Source organism: Gymnoscopelus braueri (assembly GCF_963280865.1).
Source record: "Gymnoscopelus braueri genome assembly, chromosome: 8".
NCBI lineage: Eukaryota > Metazoa > Chordata > Actinopteri > Myctophiformes > Myctophidae > Gymnoscopelus > Gymnoscopelus braueri.
In genome coordinates, this window is record NC_137609.1 from 11,954,405 (window position 1) to 11,978,453 (window position 24,049).

Sequence of the window (24,049 nt, forward strand, 5' to 3'; positions counted from 1 at the left end):
CTGTGTATGACATACAGTTGCCACTGTGTGAATGTTATTTACTGTTACATGTGTCTCCACCATTGTCACCAAGACAAATTCTTGTCCTCTCTGCAATTAGGGCATAGGGATTATTATGTTGCACAACAGTCTATGACTCTGTTCTAAAACATGGGCTTGAATTTAACCATGGTCAAAGTAGCTCAGTGCTGGAACATACTACATACGGTAAGGCCTACATGAGTTGAGGGAGGTTTCCGGAAAACGGTGTTAATGATTGAGGGACTAATAGACCGAGACATACTCTTCATCAGCAAAACGCATGCGGTACATTCTGAGAGAGTGTTTCCAAACTAATGACCGTGTTTTTTTCCCCCTTGTCACAGTACACACCTTATCTGAGGAATGGACTGCACAGTGGAGTATACGCCGCCAATGACAGAGAGAGAGAGATAGATAGACACAGACAGACAGACAGAGAGACATAGAGACTCAAAAAGGTAATGATAGAATTTGCCCCGACTATAAGCTGCAATGAGAGCGGAGCGTGAACATGACAAGCCACTTCAGAACAGCCCCGAATAGCGACCAGATATCATGGGGTTGAACCAAGCTTCCAACGCCACACCTGGCAGTGCTACCACCTCGTCAGGGATGCTCCACCCCAACACCTCCGGCACGATCCCCGCCCCGCCTCTGTCCACCGCCGCCTGCACCATCGACGAATCCTACAAGTATGTCTTCCTCCCCGTTTGCTACTCCCTCACCTTCCTCTTCAGCCTGACCCTCAACTCTGTGGTTCTCCTGCGCTCCTGCCGGCACCGTGGCGGTTGCCACCGCCGCGGGAACGGCGGCGCCAGGCGGCGCTGGAACACGTCACTGATCTACATGGTGAACCTGGCCACCACCGACCTCATGTACGGCCTCTCTCTGCCCTTCCTGGTGGCCAGCTATGTGCTCCACGACCACTGGGTGTTCGGGGACTTCATGTGCCGCCTCGTCCGCTTCCTGTTCTACTTCAACCTCTACTGCTCCATCTTCTTCCTCACCTGCATCTCCGTCCACAGGTAGGGTGCATTCGGAACAACTTCAAATGTTATCGTCCTAAAGGAAATCAATGGGTGAATGCAGTCTGTTGTCCCAAGTCAGTCTTTCGTTGGAAGAAACAGGCTGTCATTTTCGCTGTGTCCTTCCAAAAGTTCAGTGGAGGATACAGAGCCAAAATGTCAACACGTTTCTGAGAAAGAAAGAAAGAAAGAAAGAAAGAAAGAAAGAATCGTTTATTGCCCCTAAGGTCACTAACATAAAACCTGCTTTTCACTTTTTTAAATATACTGGGGGTAAAAGTATAGTAGGAATCCAGTATTTTACTACACAGGGCCTGTGGCTTGCAGGGATAAAACCTGTGAACCTTTGGCTACCTGTACCAGTCTCTGTAACCACAAAGAGTCTACCAAATAAGCAATGTCAGCAGCATTATGGTTGAGTAGAAGCAGAGTGACCTCAGACATGATCCCTCTGTCCACAGGTATTTGGGCATCTGCCATCCAATGAGGACCATCACCATGGAGAGCAGGAGAGTGGTGAAGGGAACGTGCGCTTTGGTGTGGGTGGTGGTCTTCATCCTCACGTGCCCCATCTTCAGGTTTGCCCAGACCGGCTACGTGCTGAGAGGGGGAGTCGCAGGAGGAGGAGGAGGGAGCGGAGGAGAGAACAGGACCGGATCCGAGGGACACGGTGGGAGCATTGCCGTCGGCGGCGGCGTCTCCGAGGGATACGTGAACTGCTGGGACGACGCCATCGATAAGGAGTTCGCCGATTACGTCCCGTACGGGATCGTCCTTCACCTGTTGGGCTTCTTCGTCCCCTTCGTCATCATCGCCTGGTGCTACTCCCAGGTGGTCAGGACGATATTTCGGACCTTGCGTTCTCCGCCTAGTTCGGTCGAAGGGGGCGAGGACGGGGCGACCGGAGACGGGTCAAACGACGCCAGGGAGAGGACCTCGGTGTCCATGTCCGGCTCGCAGCACTCCCACTACATACGCCGCCGCAGGAAATCCATCAAGACGATCGTCACCATCACGCTGCTGTTCGCCCTCTGCTTCCTGCCGTTCCACGTGACCCGGACGCTGTTCCTGCTGATGCGGCGAGGTCAGGTCGGCAGCTGCAACACCATGAAGACCGTCTCCATCTGCTACAAGGTGACCCGGCCGCTGGCCTCCTGCAACGCCTGGCTCAACGCTCTCCTTTACTTCCTGACGGGGGACAAGGGCACCAGCTGCTGCTGGCTGGCGGGTCCCACTCTCCGCCGGGACCGCCGCAGTGGCTCTCTCTGGTGGCCACTGAGGATCATAAAGAAGGAGGGAGTGGGAGAGGAGGATCCGGAGGTGACCGAGAAGGTGGAAGCGGAAAGGGAGGTGGGCATGGAGATGGAGTCCAAGTCTTCAAGGGTTGTCTTCTAGACCTTTTCATTTAAAGGAGCTCCCATAACTCTGAGCGTGTACAAATGTGTATACTCTCAGAGTAACAGACCTGTAAGGGTCTATTTGGATCCCACCTCAAGGAACCACACTTTGAGAACCACTATTCTAGACAGGGCAGGGATCTATTTTTAACTGTGGACGAACAAATGAAGGGTGACCATTGTCCGGGACCCCCGTATACTTCAAAAGATTTCAGCACTTCTATCATTAGTGATGAGATATAGACTATAAATTGTCTTGTACCTCTGGCAGACATGTTTTGTTTTCCTGTGATAAATAAATGTAATGCTCATGGTATTCCTGCTTCAAAAGACTTTGGACCGTGGAGGATTTGAATTGCATAGTCTCCATGGTGGTGGGCAGGAACTTTGCCCCCAAGCAACCCACATGCTAGTCCTAGTAGGAGTAATAGACCTCCCTTTATTTGAGTAAAAATGTTGACTACCATTATGACATAGCGCCTGGCATAGTAACTTCATTAAGGTTTGTCGTTAACACTGGATTTGTGTCCCCAGCGTTAACTTGCTTATGGTTGACATTGTGAAGTACTGTGGACCAATAAAAGCCCTGGGCTTTGGAATTATTAGCCAGGTAAATGATCTTCTCCTTTCATCTGAAGGAAACACATCCGCTGGGTGAAAAACTAAAACGCTCATTCATTAAAAAGGGGGTCAAAACATCCTGAAGTCCTTGCTGAGTCATACATTCTCGGTCTGGATAAACACACAGACACACACATGCTCTTGCTGTCTCACACATTATTGGTCCATGGAATAAACATCAACAAACACCTCTGGAGGTTATTGGCACTTTATTGGCAATGGAGTGAAATGACTTAGAAACTATTGCTAATTTCAAATATGGATTATGGATGTACTGCACTGTGTATAGTAGTCGATAGTTTAACAATTGATTTTGAGTTTCACGTCCCAGTGCCCCCATTAGTTAGGATGGGTCATATGCAGAGGACAAATTCAACACAAGCTCCCATTCTGACCAACACAAACCAGAAACCACCTGCTTAGTATTTCATTAGGAAAACAAACGTTTTGCTATTGAAATACTAAGCAGGTGGTTTCTGGTTTGTGTAATGACCCAGCGTTTTCCCTGTATAATGCCCTTAAGAGGCACAGAATAGGCTAGTTTAATTATATAGCACATTTCATACACAAAGGTAATTCAAAGTGATTTATATTAAAAAAAATTAAAGAGAAATACAGATATGGGACTCACACTAACAGAATAACCACCAAAAAGCTGGTTGTACAACAAATGAGACTCTAAAACCCACATAGTTAGTAGAACAACTAATAATTGTTCATTAAAAACGATCATACCTGGGCCATGTAAAAATGAATGCACAGCCTGCTGCTGTTAAACAAACCAACCACTAGGTGTCAGTCTAGGATCAAGAATGAGAATGTAGAGCTTGCATCATGGGGTAAGGCTAAAAAATACCCCAGATAAGTAGGCCTGTCACAATTATTACATAATCGTATAATCGCAATTATTTGAGATAATCGCAATTATTTTTGCATAATCGTCATAATCGTTTCCATGTTGAAATATGGATATCTGGCCTGTGCCACTTTTGATTACGAAGCATAAAAGGCAAACAGAAATTATTTTGTTATTCATAAGTTCTAGTAGGCTATTCAATGGCAAACACACAATTAAATCGTTAATCGCAATTATTTGAGTGACAATTAAACGTCAACTTAAATTTGTAATCGTGACACCCCTACAGATAAGATCTATTATCTGAAATACCATATATCTGCTTTAAAACTCCAAAATGTAAATTTTTCAGGAAATGACTAAAACAAAACAAAAAGTGGAGTTAGGAGGTTTTGTTCATCATTGATAAGAACAGCTAAATGGACCTCCAAGCTCACAATGAGGTTGGAGGTCAAAAGGGGGTGGAGCCTGGAGTCAGCAAAACCAGCTAACTCCACCCCCATTTGGTGGACTTAGCTGGTTTAGCAGAAAGTTTGAGGATCCAATGGAGTTAGCTGGTTTTGTCAGAAGCGATTTTTAATGCTTTTCATTGGTTCAATATTTTTTTATCAACAGACAGACGTAAAGGGTGTTCAATAGCCCCGATGTATGGAAAAAAATGCAAAAGCGGAAAAATTTAGTTGGCTGGTTTCTGCCAGACAGCAACGATGCATATATAGATGTATGCACATCAAGGCACTCATTCACGACTCGGTCGTTCCCTCAGCTCCCACTGGGTGTCACTGACCAGTCGGTAGTCCAGTTTCCTGTAATTCTGAGGGTGAACCTGTCTCTGCCTCCAGACCTCCTCGTATAGGCTCCGCACGACCGGGGCGAGCGAGGGGAAGCCCCCGCTGCGGGCCAGGGTCCTACAATACTCCCACTGGTCCTTGTCCATTTTCAGCAAGTGTCTGTGCTGGACGCCGTGCTCCACCTTGACCTCCTTCTCGCTCCGCACCTCCTCCTCCATCTCAGGCCTGGACGGCAGCGACACGGTGCCCTCCAGAGTGCCCAGAGCAAACTGGACCTGCAGGAGAGACAGAGTAGAGATGATGTGGGGAATGGGTTTTTCCACTGGTATGTGAATTTGACCAGGACCCATTTAGAGCAGTGGTTCTCAACCTGTGGGTTGGGACCCCCAGGCGGGTCCCCACATGATTGCATGATTGGGGGGGGGGGGGCAGATGACAGTGAAGTGACAATTTAAAGGGCAAGACCCCTTTGGTAGAGGTTTTGCCATGATGTAACTCCAAAGGCGGACAAGAAATCAAAAATAATTGCTCCATTGATTTGAAATGGATAATTCAAAATATGCTCCTCATTGACTTACATTGTACGGTAAATTAGCTCTCAAAGTCACTCATTTAGCACGTAAACGAACACAAACAGTTGATTCAGACGATATAGAACATTCTTCTTAATAAAAACAGCAAAAACCACCGGAAGTTAACATTATATAAAACTTATAATAAAAAAAAATAAGTACTGGGTTTTGTGATATTCTATATTGTCGAATCAGCTTTGTTTGTGTTCGTTTATGTGCTAAAAGAGTGACTTTGAGAGCTGTTTTACCGTACAATGTAAGTCAACGAGGAGCATATTTTGAATTATCAATTTCTAATCAATGGAGAAATTATTTTTGATTTCTTGTCCACCTTTGGAGTTACATCATGGCATACACAACCCAAACCTCTACCAACGTGGTCTTGCCCTTTAAGGACATTTAAGGGGAAAAAAAGAAAAGAAAAATACCATTACTTCATCAAAAGTAATCAACAAACTATACTATAAAAACTGGTCAAACATTGGCCAAATTGTCAAATAATATGAGAAAGAAAATAGCAGATCTACAAGCTCACAACGCCTCGCGTTGCGAGGCGGTCCCCAGTTAAAGAAAGGTGATTATTTTGGTTTCACGGCCTGAAAAGGTTGAGAACCACTGATTTAGAGTAACACACCTGGCAGTGAAAGTGTGGGAAGGGGCAGATGATTTTGCAGATGCCAATGATGAACAGCGAGGGGAACGCCGGGGGCATCATGAACCGGTAGAGAGGAGTCACCAAATGCTGTTGGATCTCCAGGCCCAGCTGAGCCGGGTTCAGGAAGGGGTAGGTGAAGTTGTACCCCGTGCACAGCAGCAGCACCTGCGGACGGACTAACGACCCGTCCTAAATAACAGAGCAACGTTATAACGTTTGATCAATTGTTTTCCTTTTGTGTTTCCCTTTAGTTTCCATGTTTTGTGGTTGAACTTAAAAGGGATAGTTGGATTGGATTAATTTTTTTATCCCTATTATTTTAAGTCACTCTTTTTAAAGGTATAGTTCACCCCAAAATGACTTTTTTCCTATCGATTAGTCACCCCATGCAGACTTGAATTCATGTATATTTTTTTGTTTTTGTCGCATTCCTAAGCCAATAATTTGATCGGTAGGCAGCGGTTCCGGTAGGAGACACAAAGGAGACTCTTTGTGTCTCCTACCGGAACCGCTGCCGGTCATCAAATTATTGGCTTAGGAATGCGACAAAAACAAAACAATATCCATGAATTCAAGTCTCCATGGGGTGATTAATCGATAGAATTTTTTTTGGGGGTGAACTATACCTTTAAAAACAGTGACTTAAAATAATAGGGATACAAAATAAATCCAATATTCTGTCAATTTCTGAGAACTGCTGTATAATACTATTATAATGGGCAATTCAATGCACTTTACACTAGAATTAAAGATGGGCTTGACGTTTAGTACTACCTACAGTACTCTTTGGGGTTGCACTGCTTGCTATAAAGTCACCCTGGAAAAGAGTGTCAGGCCCTAAAATGGAAGTTGAATGGAATCATATTAAAGCTAACCTGGAAGCACAGCGACCCGTCCTCCTGGACCCCCACCACTGGACTGGCCTGTCGAACACCAGAGGGCAGAGGGACCGTCAGAGTGGGCTTACCATGGCTTAATATCACCTGTAGAGAGAGAGGTAGAGGAGAGAGACTGTTTGAAACCAGACACTACATTGTGGACCAACTTATAACCACATTACTTATTCAACAACCTGGTCATTAAATGGCAAATGGTCTGCATTTCTATACGGCATAGCAGTGGCAGCCATTTTCTGGTTCCATCGTTCCAGACCCCATACATTTTTCCCATAGAGATTTCCAAAAATATTTATATCAATTATTTTAAACCTACGATCAAGCCATCCATGATCCTGGTGATTCATGACCATAAAACGTTTGATTCTGTGAAAAAAGAAAAATTGAAAATCGAGTGCCGCGCTATGAGCTTGTAGATCTGCTATTTTTGAAAAATCGTGAGAATTTGTGCAGATGTTTGAATATATATATTTTTGGAAGCAAACATTTTGTAACTCAAATCTTTGCTTCGCGGGGTCCCTTCGCGGGGGTCCCTGGAACTAAATATGTTGGGATGGGGGTCCGCGGCCAAATACATATCATTTCGGGGGTCCTTGACATGAAAAAGTTTGAGCACCACTGATATTATAGCAACATAAGTGTTTCAGAAAACTGTTAGGATTTAGATGACATCTGTAGAATCGTATCTCAGGTCTTAAAGGGTTAATACTGTAGAGGGAATGAGTGAGAGAACAGTAATTACCTGGGCATCAACGCCGGCAAGTTCAATGGCGATATCTAATCCTGACGCCCCGGCTCCTAGGACCACTACGGACTGTCCAGAGAAAGGCTGTGGATACCTGTAGGAGTGACTGTGTAGCACTCTACCTATAGATGGGAGGGAGAGAGACAGAGGGGGGTATCGGCTTCAAGTGGAGAGCCATGGGTTGATGCTCCGGTGCTGTGCTTTACACTAGATAGATCTAGTGTAGATCTGCTATTTTCACAATATTTATCTGTGGAACCAAAAATGTAATGCCTCAACTCTTCATTCTAAGTGCTTTCTCAGGGTGGGGGTCCCCAGTTCAAATATGATTATTTTGGGGGGTCCCCAGTTCAAATATGATTATTTTGGGGGGTCACGGCCTGAAAAGGTTGAGAACCACTGCTTTACACTTGTAATTTTATATTATGGTTTTATTTTTTGTTTGTTTCCACCGTTGTCAGTTCATTTTGTCATTGCTATGTGTACTGGAGTCGTTGCCGTTGCCAACCCCCCAATTTACACCTGTAATTAACTGGGCTGAATGGCTGTCAGTCTTTAAAGGACAGTCAGTTCAGGGTGCTGCTACAGTAGCTGATTAGTGTCGACCACATAACACAACGTAGCCGGTTTGATTCTGACCGGAGAACGGTGTTTCATGTCATTCACCCCTCTCTTCCCTCAGCTTCCTGTCTCTCTACACTTTCTGCTTTAAAAAACCTTTGAAAAGTATTGTGACAGCACTGGCTATATATATCAACGGGTTGTGGAGCTAAACCAAGACATTAGCAAAGACATGGATTTAACCACATGAACCCTAGCTTTAACCACATGAACCCTAGCGTCCCTATTCTGGGGGGAACTGTGGAGCAGAGTTAAAAAACAGTTGCCCACCACCGCAGAGACCCAAGTTATTTTCCCCAGATAATGGGGAATTGGCAACGACATAAAAATATAAAATAAAAAAACGTTATTGAAAAATGTGATGTATAGCATTTTATAAATGAGCAGACTGTCAAGAGAAAGGATGTGGATACCTGTAGGAGTGTAGAGTGTACAACTCTACTTATAGAGTGCATTAGCATCAAGAGAGATAGATGGAAAGGAAATTGCTTTAATCATCACCTTTGAAATGTTCTATCCCCGGGATGGATGGGATGTGCGGGTCAGAGTAATGCCTAGAGGAAGAGTACATTTTAATTCACTTTAACCCATTAAGAGGACCTCAAACTTTTTCATGTCAAGGACCCCCAAAATTATACGTATTTGGCCGCGGATCCCCATCTCAAAACACTTTGTTCCAGGGACCCCCAGAAGCAAAGATTTGAGTTAAAAATGTTTGCTTAAAAAATCTATATTGAACGATTAAAAAATATAGCAGATCTACAAGCTCATAGCACGAAGAGACGTTGTATATCTGCAATTTTTTAATAAAATAAAAGTATAAAATAATGGTTAAAGAGGTTACACTGATGCTTTCCCGGTTTTAATGAGTTAACCTCTATAAGTTCATCAAAGATATAGACTGGTATAAGAACAGGAACAACTATGCTGCTGCTCCTGAAATTTGAAAACCCAGCAAACATCAACCAATATGCTTTAATGCTTTAAAGCTGTAGCTAACATGCACTGCTGCTGTAAAACTAAACACTGCACATGTGTATAACAGGAAGTTGTCATGGACATTATTCCACTGCACACTTCACTATCAATCTCGACCTTGCTGCAGAACATCCTACAGCAGTGGGGTTAAAATGATTGTGACGCTTTATAAAAACTTTCGGACCCCACTTTGAGAACCAATGTCCTACAGTATGCACACATTATAGAGACAGATCACTACACAAAGGCTTCTATCAGTGACGGCTGGCCTATAATGTGGGATGGGGCGACACTACACCCCCTATGGGAAAACAGAGCACCACACAAAGGCTTCTAAGTTCTAATATAAGCCTTTCTATTATATTTCCAACATTTAGCTTAGCAAAAGATAATATAAAAGGTATAAGAGAATATTATTCTCTCTGTGTCCACACTGAGGACAAAGTATTTGCAACGTGAACGTATCATATTTAGCACAGAAAAGACACAGCCAAGACAAGCGTATAATGATTCCCCATCAAACGTCTTACCCAGTGCAGACGAAAACTGAGTCGAACATCTCTGTTTTCTGTGATCCTGACTTGTCGTGTGTCTTCACCTCCCAGCTCTGTTTTGACCTCCGTCCTTCCATTTCCACAGTGGCAGGATTCACCTCTTCCACTACTGTGTTGAACTGACCAGTCAGTAAGAGAGGAGAGAGATATCAGGTCAAATACTTACAAATGCAATACAAAAATGCAATATTTCAGTTACACATTTCCATCAGTTGTTTTCAAATACTTCGCAATACCTTTGGCCTTTTTTCGAAAATTTGGAAACTTCCAATTTCCATGGCCAAAATAAACAATTTTTATCAAAGGTGCCACTGAATAAAAAAGGAAGAAAATGTGCAGTGACATACAAAATGAGTAAGTCAGAAAGGGAAGCTGGGAGATTTAGTGTGAAACCGGGCAGGCGGTATCCTAAACGTTAGTGCCCATGGTCAGAAAGTTTCTGCTTTGAATCTGTACTCCAGATGGTGAGACCTACTGTAGGTGGGACGAACTGGTTCATTTTAAGCTTCAGACATGGTGCACTTAACTGAATGAACTGAAACCACATTTTGATCAGTAGCTAATACGCTTCATGATAGACAGTTCGGTGGTCAATAAGTTAAGAAGCATGAATGAACATGCAGTACAAAAAAAAAAAGTGTAAGGCAGCATGAGGAAGCGTGACTGTAGATGACCTACAGTCTACATGTAGGAACGAATGCTTACCCTGATGTGAGGCAGGATGTGATGGCTGTCACAGTAGCGTTCAAGGTATCGCTGGACTTCCTGGTGTGGCAGGAAGCTGGGCAGCTCGGCGTCAAAGGGGAAATCTGGGAACATCATCACCTCTTTGGGGAGATTGGTCCTATATGACGTATGAGATGATGAGAGGATGAAAAGTGATATTTGCTTCATAAAACTTTTTTTCCTTCTAATTAAACAATAAAGCACTATATTCTGATCATTGCTATATTGTTTGCTCAGTAACGGGGGTTTCCTTGTCTCTACAGCTCCTTAATAAGATGGGTCCCCAATTTCATCCAATCAGAAGAGAGAACCCATTTATCGGCTTCAATTTTATAGTATTCAAATTTAGAAAAATCGGCTCATTTTTTGTTTTTGTTTCATCATGTTTCACCGACCTGAAAACGTATCTTATGTTTACGTTTAAGAGTTGGCGATATGGTGAAACCCCTGTTTCTGAACAAACACCCTAGGCTACAATGATTACTATGGGAATAGAGCTATTTAATACTTATTTAAATAAAAAAAAATATATATAAATAAAGCACTTTACACCCCCTACTAAATGGAATCAAACTTCCATAGAAAGAAAAACAATAGAGTCAAAGACAGAAAGAAAGCACAAGTGCCATGCCTACATTACCAACAGGGCATGTTGGGCACCTACCCAGGGACCATGACTACCATCAATACATCACAAACCAAGTGGTCTGGTCAGTGGACCAGTCAGTCAGCAACACACCTGAGGTTTCTGTACATGCTGCGAATGGGCAGGCCGTTGTCGTGGCGGCCCACGCGTTCCTCATAGAACCAGGTGCCACCGACATGCTCTGAGAGCTCATAGACCACAGGAGGTTCAAAGGCTCCGGGACGGGCCAGGATGTGTCGAGCTGCACACAGGCCGGCGGCCCCGGCCCCGATGACTGCCACACGTAGACGGGCCATCCTCCTCACAGCTCTGTAAGAGAACAGACTAACATGATGACTGCCACACAAAGACGGGCCATCCTCCTCACAGCTCTGTAAGAGAACAGACTAACATGATGACTGCCACACAAAGACGGGCCATCCTCCTCACAGCTCTGTAAGAGAACAGACTAACATGATGACTGCCACACAAAGACGGGCCATCCTCCTCACAGCTCTGTCAGAAAAGAAAAACATCTGATAAACCTGGTTCGTCTCATTCCTGTGATTCACTCAAGGGACATAATGCTGATAAAAGAAAGAAATAGATAAGATAGACAGACAGTAAGATGAACAGACAGATGAACAGACGGATGGACAGAAAGAGACAGACAGACAGACAGACAGACAGACAGACAGACAGACAGACAGACAGACAGACAGACAGACAGACAGACAGACAGACAGACGAACAGAAAGAGACAGACAGACAGACAGACAGATGAACAGAAAGACAGACAGACAGACAGACAGAGATGAGACAGACTGACTGACAGATGAACAGAAAGAGACAGACAGACAGACAGACAGACAGACAGACAGACAGACAGACAGACAGACAGACAGACAGACAGACAGACAGACAGACAGACAGATGAACAGAAAGAAACAGTCAGACAGACAGATGAACAGAAAGACAGACAGACAGACAGACAGACAGAGATGAGACAGACGGAAAGATGAACAGAAAGAGACAGACAGAGAGATGAGACAGATGGATAAAAAGATAACTGAAAGAACAGCAAACTATTATCCAACAATAGGCCTACATCGTCATGTCAAGCACCCTCACATTTCGCACTTATAGCAAAAGACCACAGTCTGGGCTGATACCTGTTCTGGTGCTGGACTGGTGTCAAAAACGTCCCGAATAATTGAGAATTCTGACCTGAGAAATGACATTAAGGGCTGTAACAGCCAGAATTGTGACCTCCCTCTGTGTAGCCATTCATTGACTGTAGATGCTAGATAGTATGCTCAGCCTATTAGTACCACCTATAGTCACTCACAGCTGGACTTTGGTACTCAAAGCATTTTCATGCAGACACGTGACTTTAAACAGTGGTGGAAAAAGTTCTTGCATGTTTTACTTGAGTAAAAGTGTCAATTCTGCAATGTAGAAATACTCTGTTACAAGTATACAACAGTCCGGAATTCAAAATGTACTTGAGTAAAAGTATATACGTATTGGTATCAAAATGTACTTACAATATCAAAAGTAGAAAGTACTCATTATGCAGAATGTCCCATTTCAAGTTTTTCAAGTTTTCAAATGTATAAATTGTATGAAAAATCTTTTGAAAATAGCAGATCTACAAGCTCAAGTGAGCTTGTATATCGGCTATTTTCAAATGGCCGAAATATATAGGCCTATAGAGCTGAAGTGGTTACTGTATGTAATCAAAATCTACAAAGTAACTAGTAACTAAAGTTTTCAAATAATTATAGTGGAGTAAAAGTACAATATTTGCCTTTGAGATGTAGGTAAAAGTATTAAAAAATACTCCAGTAAAGTAAAAAAAACACCTCAAATTTATACTTATAAGTACAGTACTTGAGTAAATGTACTTAATCTACTTATAGTTACTTTCCACCAGTGACTTTAAATGTTTTACGTGCAAAGTTGAAGAGAGGTAAGACGTGTTGGACCCATAGTTTGGACCTCGTCTTCGTGTTAAAGTTGGCTAATGATAACATGAAACCCGTTATACATCTGATTTTCTGGCCAAATAGCAAACTGGAAAAACTGCCATTCGCGATGTACATTCTATAGGTTTATGATCAGACACATGAGTATAAAACTGCCAGCATTGGGTGCAGCTGCTTGTACTACACTACTTAGTAAGTCAAATTACCGAGTAATAACTCCCAGGGCTGTCATTTATTTTCCATCATTTCTCCATCTACTTTAGTCTTTGGCTAAATATCAGACCGTGGAAGATGTGCTGCTGGCTCAGAACATTTTACACAAAACATATATGTTTATCTTCCGGGTTTCTCAGTTATGCAAGTCATGCAGTTTTAGCGCCATCTTGTGGCGTTTATTCGTGACACGTCAGATTGCCATGATACCGGTGCATGTTTGAACTTTGAATGCCTTGTGCTTGTAATTTACTTAAACGATAACCATGCCTGGAATTTTGTCATTTTAGGGGCAAGGCCACTTGGCCTTTGGTGTTGTCCATTTGGGCAGAAAGGCCAAATGCCAGGCCAGGAAGGCAATCAAATAAAACAAGATTTTAGTCCATTGAAATTTTAATTTAAAGGGTTAAGGATGATTTTAAATGTAGCGAAATAAAGAAATAAGGGTATTTACAATCTGATCCATGCTCGGCCTGCACCAATCAAAGTCACTGGATTGGTTTAAAGCTGGGGACTTAAGAATTCAGAATCTCAACAAGGCACTAGTGTCACATGACAAGAAAGAGACAGAGGAGAAAGTTGTACAGTAAGCTGGGGCATTCAGGCCACTGTGGCCTCAGGGCATGCCATTTATTTAATGGGCACAAGGCCTCCCTGAAATTACTGCCCTGACGATAACACAATAATGCAATTATTTGGGTGAAAGCAAATATAAACCTAGCTTTTATGTTAACAAGTGCTTATGAAATCGTATATTTATAAGTTTGTAAATCCTAAACCCTGTTCCTAATTGGTATTGTCTGTATTGTTTATTTGACCCAAATCAAACTGAAACATGTTCAATTTCAAATATTTTATTTGGAAAAAAAGAAAAGAAAAAGGATCCAAAGCAAAATACTGACAGAGAGGGACACGCATATGTAATTGAACAATACAAGACATAATATTCTCTATGTGTAGGAGCGGAAAGCAGTTAATAAAGCAACAATTGTGTTATATAGCTCTTTCCTGTTATTCATCTCCTCACAGCACTTTTTTTTAGTCGAATGAGCCCCGTCACAAAAGCATAAACATTAAAGGAAAAAACAAACAATATTCTTGAACAGAGGCATGTAACTATAAATATTCTTGAACAGAGGCATGTACTGTAACAACGCAAACTGTCGGCTTATAGCACATACTTACAGTACGTTATACACTGAAACAAACTGGAACCTCAAAAACACACCATCTATCATCCAAAGCACTGGCGCGCGCACACACACACACACACACACACACACACACACACACACACACACACACACACACACACACACACACACACACACACACACACACACACACACACACACACACACACACACACACACACACACACACACACACACACACGTCTTCAATGATTTCAGGCCAAGGACCCCCTAGCTGAGAGAGAGATGAAGCAGGGACCCCCTCTATATTGTATAAAATTGCTTTTCAGATTATTTTTTTTACTCTGTCTGCTCCATTTTCCCTCGACACCTATACCTCTGTGCCAAAAATAGCAGATCTACATCTACCTGTAGATCTGCTATTTTTGGCTAAAGTTCTCCCCAGAATAGGGATGCTAGGGTTCAAGTGGTTAATGTAAAAAAAAGAAAAATCATATCACACAAAGATTTGGCGGCCCCCCCTGTGGTAACTCTGAGGACCCCCTAGGGGTCCCGGACCCCCTGTTGAAGACCCCTGCACTAAACATTGGCACTCAAAAACACACAAACACACCCAAAAAGTCATTATTTGGTGGCAGCGTTGCTGTGTGGAGGCTGTGTGAGCTGAGGCTGCTGTTGCTCGGCCAGTGCCTGCTGAAGACGCGTGCGCTTCCTGGAGTAGTGCTGCCAGTGCAGCAGCTGCTGTTCGTCGATGAACTTGGCGCACTGCGCGTTCACCAGCTCCTTGCGGAAATGCTCGTACTGTAGCAGCTCCAGCATGTGCAGGCAGTGGGGGTATCTGCAAGAACAAATATTCATTATTTATCATTCGCCGGCATCGGCCACTTTTCTTTTTTCTGTTGCAGAGAATGACCAATTAAATGCTGACTGAAATCCAACTAAATGTTCTCCATTTTATGAAAGTTTAATAGAATAATGTGGGTCCATAGGGAAACTTCAAAGGATCCATATAGAATACATTCAGGGTTAGAGTATCTGTATTATGACTGGGGAAACGGATTGATTCGCGAGCTTCAGCATATATTCATTACTCACCGACTGTACATATTTATTGATAGATTGTAAACATACATTCATTCAGAGACCCATTGCAGATATTTAGTGGTTTGGTTCTTGACTTTTACATTTCCTGTGTTTCATTCCAAAGGCAGACAACAAACATTTAAAATGAACGCCCACTTCTATTACCGCTTCAACACCTACTCTGAAATTACCTTCCGGGCTGTGACGGTGTGTCACTTTTTAAAGTTGAACCCAGTTCAATTCCTGTGTGGGTTTCTTATATGCGTTAAAAACTGATTGACCACTAAATTCACATCGGCGCAAGCACCTTTACTACTGTTGCTGCTATGGGGATAAATAAAGGTGCGTCTTGTCTTAGGCTGGTGGCTAATGTGGATTTTTACCATGACTTACTTTAGGAACTTGGCAAACTCGGGCTCTTTCCAATACATTAAGTACTTCAGGTAGTTGACAAAGGGCTTGTCTCGCAGGAATCCTCTCTGAGCCAGAACTGAAGAAATGGAGACAGATAGGATTATTTTCCATCATGTGTATGTATGTATACTAGAAACTTGACTTGGCCTCATGTTTGCACAAATACATAAGATCTACAAGCTCCCAAAGTGTCTACAAGCGTTGAGCTTGTAGATGTGCTTTCTTTTACATTTTTGAAAATATGCACATTTGACATGCCCAAAGCAGACGGTGAACATTTTTAATAAGAGGTAAAGAATATTTTAAGTTATACTTTAATGATCTACATCCACTGCCTTCCACACCAAAACAATCTGTGACCTTTTGAGCACAAAGCTCTTCTTCAGACTAAAAAGTCTGAAGAAGAGCTTTGTGCTCGAAACGTCACAGATTGGAGTCGCAGTGCGAGCATTCAGTTATTTATTCTTCCATGTGTGTGTAATTTATTCATTTTACAAAAAGAGTAACCAAATAAGAAATCTAAGCTCCCTTTCTGTGATCTTGTAAAACCTATTGGTACACGTGAGTTTTTCTACTATGATGACAGGAGCCATCTGAAATACTAATGCCCATAGTCCAATTATGTATCTATATGATAATATCAAAGTGTTGTGGTCAACTCACAGTTCAGGTAGTTTGGGTTGGCCAGACACTGGACAAACTCCAGCTCTGACTGAAAGCGGGTCCTCGCCTGCTCCTCTGTGAAGTAAAGACAAAACATTCATACAGTACATGAAATACAGTGGTGGAAAGTAACTAAGTACATTTACTCAAGTACTGTACTTAAGTACAATTTTGAGGTATTTTATTTTACTTGAGTATTTTACAATGTTCAATACTTTTACTTCTACTCCACTACATCTCAGAGGCAAATATTGTACTTTTTACTCCACTACAATTCTTTGAAAACTTTAGGCTATTTTCAAAAGATTATACACATTGAACTTGTGAAATCTACTTTTACTTTATTTTACTTTTAAAATGTACTTAAAGTACTTTTACTTTTGGTACTTTAAGTACATTTTGATAACAATACTTTTGTACTTTTACTCAAGTAAATTTTGAAATCCAGACTTACTTGTAACAAGAGTATTTCTACATTGCCGAATTGACACTTGTGAGTAATGCGAGTACTTTTCCCACCACTGATTAAATATATAACCAACACAAAGACGTGTGCTGTGGTTTCTCTTGGATGGGTCGTAGGCTGTAACTACGGCCAGTTTTTTTTTCAACAATTGTGTAATAATATAGCCCTGAAACATGACTGACATACAGACGAGCGTCATGTGAACCATGGCTAGGTAATAATACTATCAGTAACGTTATACCTGTGGTTCTCAAAGTGGGACCCCCAAGCGTCATTGGGGGGTTCGATCCCTGCCAAATGATTGATAGGAATCAAATGGACCCTTATGGGTCTGTAACTTTGTGTACAAATGGAACCAAATGGACTCTTATGGGTCTGCAACCCACTGTAACTCTGTTTGGTTCCATTTGTACACTGTTAATTACAGAGTTAAATTAACAATGATTTCGGTGTAGATTGGGGGTCCCAGCGATACAAATGTTATCAAATGAGGGTCCGTAGCCTAATGCATGTCAAACTGGAGGGGGCCCTTGAAGTTAAGATAGTTGAGAATCACTGCTATGACTGTAAAAAAAAAAAAAAAAAATCTCTTATGGGGTCCCTGCATCATGCAGGGACCCCCATAAGAGATTTTTTTTGCAGGCTGCATGGCGTATCTTTTCAAATGGGGGGTCCACAGGCTAATATGACAATTTATGGGGTCCTTAACATGAAAAAGTATAGGAATCACTGCGTTATGCTATACTAAAGTAAAGTAAGACTCCAGTGGAAAGTCACCAGCTAATATCCATTTTGTTCTGCGCCTTCGTCTTTATAAGCACATAATAATAACCAACCAACCGAGGTGGTTCCATGTATTTACACACAGCTTTTAATGAGGGATGGTTAAAATGATTAAGTTAGTTTTAATATGATCTAATTGCTATAGCATAATGAAGTTACATTGCAATGTAAATACATATATTCAAACTGAATCGGTAGCATATAAGCTCCTTTATATTAAATCCATACCTGTTTCTGCTACGGCAGCCATGGTAAAGATGATGCTGTTCAAAAGAACAACAAAGCAGCTCCTATTCAGTGAAACGATCAATAATCTTCGAAGAAAAATACAGATCGATCCTGATCAGGGTTATATGTCTTTGTGCCCCGGTTTGATCAACATCAACAGTTAGCATTAGCATTAGCACACAGGGCGTATTGCGTAGTGGCCATATTTGCCGAAAAGCACAGCACCAGCAGCAACTTCAACATTCTTTACGACAGTTTACGATAACTGAAGTTTAATTCTCTGACCACAAGGGGGGGTGTTGTCACCTGCTGTGGTGGTCTGGGGATCTTAGACTAGTGGTTCTCAAACTTTTATATTTCAAGGTCTCCCCTTAACTCTGACAGTATACAAATGGAACCAAATATTTGGTTCCATTTGTATACTGTCAGAGTTACAGACTTTTAAGTGTCAGTTTAGACCCCCCTCAAGGACCCTTGAGAGTCCCTGGACCCCAATTTTGAGAACCACTGTCTTAGACCATAGAGTTATAATATATCTTAGACCTTGATGAAGGCCTCTGGTCACCTGCAGTGGTGGAAAAAGCAATCACATTTTTTACTTTAGTAAAAGTACTATCAATACTGCAGTGTAGAAATACTCTGTTACTGTTACGAGTTAAAGTACAAAAGTATGGTGGCATCAAAATATACTTAATGTTCCAAAAGTAAAAGTACTCATTCATTGTGCAGAATGTCCCATTTCACAAGGTCAAAAAGTATTTTGAAAATAGCAGATCGAATAGTAGATCGGCTATTTTCAAATGTCTGAAATATATATATGTAGGGCTGAAGTGGTTAATGTATATTTTGTGATAATAATCTAAATCTTCAAAGTAGCTAGTAACTAAAGCTGCCAAATAATTGTAGTGAAATAAAAGTACAATATTTGCCTCTGAGGTGCAGTGGAGTAGAAGTAAAAGTATTGAAAATGGGAAATACTCCAGTAAAGTAAAAATTCCTCAAAAGTGTACTTAAGTACTTGAGTAAATGTACTTAGTTACTTTACACCACTGGTCACCTGTGCATTTCTTAAACTCGCTATGCTATGGATTAATAACATATTTTGTACTGAACAGAGCTGCCTTGGACCTTCTTTAAGTTCACCGCCTTATTTTCTTCCACTGTGATGCCTACAAAGGAAAGGAACTTAAAACTCTTGTCCTGATTAAATGTTCTATTTGAATTGACATTTAGGCTACAGATCAATGCCAAAGTCCACCACCAAGGTAGCCTGGTAAACCCTCCCTCCGGAAATCTCATTTCTAAATGGAAATGAGATGAGATTTCCGGAGGGAGGGTTTACCAGGCTACCACCAAGGGCCACTATGTTACTGCTGCAAAGGCGCCCTGGTACATCTTCCACTGACTGCAATGTGCAATTTGGTTCAGAAAGTGATACAGAAAGTCCACACCGTCAGAGAAACTCACATTAGCCAAAGTAAACCCATTATCCATTAAGACGCATCTGTGTCATTTTGGATTTCTTTGGCTATTAAAAAATGGCAGATATACAAGCTCATAGCGCGGTACTCTATGAACTTGAAGATCTGCTATTTTTGAAAAATCGAGAAAATGTGTGCAAATCTTTGAATATATATATTTTCAAAGCGAACATTTGTAACTCAAATCTTTGCTTCTGGGGGTCCCTGGAACGAAATATTTTGAGATGGGGGCCCGCGGCCAAATAAATATCATTTTTGGGGTCCTTGACATGAAAAAGTTTGAGCACCACTGATATATCAACATTTTTCAAAAAACTGTTAGGATCTTGAAGATCAATCAATCAATCAATCAATCAATCAATCAATCAATCAATCAACTATAAACCATTGGAAGTTTGCTACCTAATGGAAGTAGGCTATGTGATTACAAAATGAAGACCAGTGGTTCCCAAAGTGGGGTCCGGGGATCTCCAGGGATCCTCAAGGGGGTTCCAGGGGGTCCCCAGCAAAATGATTGATAGTTAAGAACCAAATGGATCCTTACAGTTCTGTAATATACCATCAGAGGTATGGGGTCTGTGACCTAATAATACATACCAAAGTGGGGGTCCTTGATATTTAAAAAGTTTGAGGACTGATGAAGACTGTCGGACAACTTGAGACTCATGGAACGTTTGCGCTGCATGCATGTTGTCCTGCACACAGCTTCAATCTCCACTGGGCCCTGAAGGACATTTCTTAGTTGTTTTGATATACATGGTTGCTGTCAGAGTTGAGTGAATAGATAACGTCAGTATTTCTTCTGGCCGGAGGAACAGCGGACTTTAGACTATACGACGTGGAAAAGTGTGTCTTGCCTGTGTCTTCCCTCTCAGGCACTTTTGCTAAATTTGTGCATGTGTGTTTGTTTAGGCGCCAAATGTATCAAATATACAGTAGAACAAAATAATAAAAGATATCTTTCTCAAACTGAACACCTGAGGTGCTATCAAAAGTTTTACATTATTCAGCGAAACAATGACAAGGAAAGACAATAAAATAATTTGTCAGCCTTCACAAAGGTATAGCTTAAAATGCTTTTATTAAAATCAAAGACAAAACCGTTAGTCAGACATTGCAATACAAAAACTAGAAATTACTTATGTACAGTATATTCATAAATAGCTACATGTATCTTACTGCATAAGAAGTCAGTCATTTAAATAGGCAGCAATACAAAAAGTTTCTAAATTAATGAAAACTATTGTAATTTACAGCATCAAGAAGTTATTCTTATTAAGAATATATGTCATATATTTGGTCATGGTTATAGAAAAAATTAGGGCATGCCTTGGTAACGTCAGAGTGTGTGTGTGTGTGTGTGTGTGTGTGTGTGTGTGTGTGTGTGTGTGTGTGTGTGTGTGTGTGTGTGTGTGTGTGTGTGTGTGTGTGTGTGCATGCGCGTACACATTTTCTTATTCACAGAATACTTAAAGACATGGCTAACAGTCATGTCAAAAAGGATAGTTTGTCATCCTTTTCCCATATTCTCTTAAGGCTGCAGCATACTCCAACCAAACATGGACTTTGGCAGGTCAATAAGAAAAGATCATAAGTCGATCTTCGGCAGTGCCTTGCCGAACACCGACACTCAATGTGCTCATCCTTCATAGTGTTTTATTTGTGCATTCTGTCAGCAACATATTTCATGTAAAGCGACTTTGTGTACTTAGAAAATCTGAGCTATTATCATTATTATTATTATTAATATTATGAACATACAATGAATAGTTTTGAAGAAAGGTTGGCTGAGGATAATCCCTTTCTGAGTGACTACAAACACAACCAAATGGCAACTAACTAAGAGAGATAGCACATGCTTTGTCCACGGTGAGAAATTGTAAAATCCCCTAGACAAACAATTATGTTGGAGGTTGATGGAGAAAAAACAGAAACAGCGGAGATCCAGGTGGTAAAACCACCGACGTTCCAGCGCTGTACACAATGCTTCAGAGGGCAGTGGCTCGAACAAGCTGCGGTGTTGCTAGGCAGACTACTGAGTGGGGTGAGGTCTAGTGCTCAGAACTTGGAGTGACTATAAATACGCTTTGTCCTCTAAGAACTTTGTTGGGTTCGGCAAGTCCTGCCGAAGCCGAATTTCTTTTGGCATCATGGTAGTATGCTGCAGCCTTTGCTCCTTCAAGTACCGGCTTAGAATCACCACATTCTAATAAACAATTTATACAAAGCCACTACAGTACTAGACAGTAGCAGTGGTGTTAGCCCAGGAGGGGAAGGTGTCCAGGTCGAACAGAACTCTGCCCCAGCTGTTAATGGCCAAAGTGATACAGAGGATCCCGATGATATTCATCACCACTCCTGTCTTTGCCTGCAGGGGAGACAGAAAGAGGAGGAAGAGAAGATTGGAAGAAAAGAGATGAAGCTGTTTTTATGTACAAGAAAAAGAAGAGACTATTATGGAAAATGTACAACCTTTAACCACATGAACCCTTGCATCCCTATTCCGGGCATGTTATAATAGGTGAACATTCTGCAAATATACTAGAACCTTCTGCAGAAATAGGAGAACCTTCTGCAAAAATAGGGGAAATTCCGCAAAAATAGGAGAACAATTTGAGAACAACGTACAACTAATTATATAGGGTTTAAGTGGTTAAACAACAACTCTAAATTGCTTAATTTAATTAAAGTTAAGTCTAAAATTCTTCGTCAGCTAAATAACTGTGTGTGTGTGTGCGCGTGTGCGCGCGTGTGCAGGGGGCTCACAGAGATGAAAGGCCATCAGTACGTTATGAGATATATGACAGAATGTGGTTTAAAGTTTTGATGACATGTTGTGTCTCTGTCTGTTTGTTGAAATGCCATGTTGACTCAGAGCACTGACACATTCCAAGTAGTGAGCTGGTTGTGAAGTGGTGACCTGGTTGCAGGGGGTTTGCGGACGGAGGATCACACATGCAAACAACCTCGCATCTGAGAGCTGAACAATGCAAACTGTATTGTTCCAATTTTCAACAGGCATTGACCAGACGCCACGTCTACTATTAGTGGTCGTACTATTATGGTGCTGCTGATGTGTTACTACTATTGTTATTGTTACTGTTGCACACGCTACCGCCAATTCTACGGCTATTACTGCTGCTATCGTTACTGATGTTATCATTAAACCTAATGTATACTGTGTGTATGAGACATGGCATGGCTCATGGCTCATAGATCTGGGCATACAGAGCTATGAGCCCAAGAGTGGCTCATGGCTTTAGGCCTTTACAGAGGCAAGTATAAATTAGGCTTTATTTATATCTATTACATGCCTATATTTATATCTACAAATGGTTCATGCTTGATGCTAATCCGGTCAGTCCAAGCGCAGACGATCAGGCCAGACTTTAAGTCTTCTTTCCTATGTTATATGCCCAATGCCCATGCTAATGGTGATAGATAGTGTATGATACTTATGCCTTTATTTAAATCTGCTAATGGTTCATACATTATGCAAGCCTGGCCAGTCCAATTGCAGATGGCCAGGCCAGAGTTTAAGTTTTTCGGTAACACTTTAGAATAACTATTCGTTATAAGTAGTTGATAGATCATTCATAAACTGTTAGTTAATGAGTTATTAATGACTTGTTAAGCATTTGTTAATAGTTAGTTAAGGATTAATAACAATAACTTATAACTGCTTAATAGATCATTTATAAACCATTAGTTAATGAGTTATTAATGTCTTGTTAAATGTTTGTTAACAGCTAGTTAAGGAGTTGTAACCATGACTTATAGATAGTTAATAGACTAGTAACAAACTATTAGTTAATGAGTTATCAATGACTTGTTAAATATGTTTTAATAGTATGTTAAGGATTTATAAATATATCTTATAGATAGCTAATAGATCACTCACAGAGTATTAGTTAACTGACTTATTAACTGTATGCTGATTGTCTTATAAATGCCTTATAATTAGTTCATAGATCATTTATAAACCAATAGTTAATGAGTTACTAATGTCTTGTCAAATATTTGTTAACAGCTAGTTAAGGATGTATAACTATCCCTTATAGATAATGTATATATTAATCACAAACTATTAGTTAATGACTTGTTAATAACTTGTTAAATATTTACTACATGTATGCTAATGATTTAAAACTATGCCTTACATATGTTCGAAGGATTATGAACAAGCTATTAGTAAAACCCTTACTAATGGCTAGTTAAGTATTTGTTAATAGTTAATATGTTATTGGGTAGTTATTCTAAAGTTGCAACTAGTCCTCATTTACTAACATGAGTTAAGTATTTGTTAATGGTTAATTTATGTTATTGGGTAGTTATTCTAAAGTTGCAACTACTCCTCATTTACTAACATGAGTTAAGTATGTGTTAATGGTTAATTTATGTTATTGGGTAGTTATTCTAAAGTTGCAACTACTCCTCATTTACTAACATGAGTTAAGTATTTGTTAATGGTTAAAATATGTTATTGGGTAGTT

The 24,049-nt window shown here is 41.1% G+C and overlaps 4 protein-coding genes across 4 annotated transcripts in view; 1 reads left to right on the forward strand and 3 right to left on the reverse strand.

Annotated features, from left to right (window-relative positions):
* Nucleotides 1-576: 576 nt before the first annotated feature.
* On the forward strand, nucleotides 577-2,441 carry LOC308090676 (P2Y purinoceptor 6; the record flags this gene model as incomplete). Its single annotated transcript, XM_080435942.1, has 2 exons — nucleotides 577-1,046; nucleotides 1,508-2,441. The coding sequence occupies 2 exons, from the start codon at nucleotides 577-579 to the stop codon at nucleotides 2,439-2,441; spliced, it is 1,404 nt and encodes a 467-aa protein (XP_080292068.1).
* A 1,154-nt stretch (nucleotides 2,442-3,595) lies between these two features.
* On the reverse strand, nucleotides 3,596-13,346 carry LOC308091212 (uncharacterized protein). Its single transcript, XM_080436654.1, has 9 exons — nucleotides 13,278-13,346; nucleotides 11,198-11,413; nucleotides 10,438-10,576; nucleotides 9,709-9,851; nucleotides 8,702-8,754; nucleotides 7,577-7,701; nucleotides 6,814-6,921; nucleotides 5,918-6,127; nucleotides 3,596-4,986 (listed from the first exon to the last, which is right to left on the reverse strand). The coding sequence occupies exons 1-9, from the start codon at nucleotides 13,301-13,303 to the stop codon at nucleotides 4,660-4,662; spliced, it is 1,347 nt and encodes a 448-aa protein (XP_080292780.1). The 5' UTR covers nucleotides 13,304-13,346; the 3' UTR covers nucleotides 3,596-4,659.
* Nucleotides 13,347-14,122: 776 nt separating this feature from the next.
* On the reverse strand, nucleotides 14,123-18,279 carry med31 (mediator complex subunit 31). The gene is made up of 4 exons (XM_080435448.1): nucleotides 18,076-18,279; nucleotides 16,599-16,673; nucleotides 15,915-16,011; nucleotides 14,123-15,276 (listed from the first exon to the last, which is right to left on the reverse strand). Exons 1-4 carry the CDS (start codon nucleotides 18,095-18,097, stop codon nucleotides 15,063-15,065), a joined length of 408 nt encoding a protein of 135 aa, XP_080291574.1. The 5' UTR covers nucleotides 18,098-18,279; the 3' UTR covers nucleotides 14,123-15,062.
* Nucleotides 18,280-21,795: 3,516 nt separating this feature from the next.
* slc13a5a (solute carrier family 13 member 5a) overlaps nucleotides 21,796-24,049 on the reverse strand; it is a gene marked incomplete at both ends in the record, with an annotated part of 30,016 nt that continues 27,762 nt past the window's right edge. The window contains one exon of the mRNA XM_080435943.1: nucleotides 21,796-21,924. Within this exon, the coding sequence (XP_080292069.1) occupies nucleotides 21,796-21,924 (129 nt within the window). The remainder of the gene's footprint in view (nucleotides 21,925-24,049) is intronic.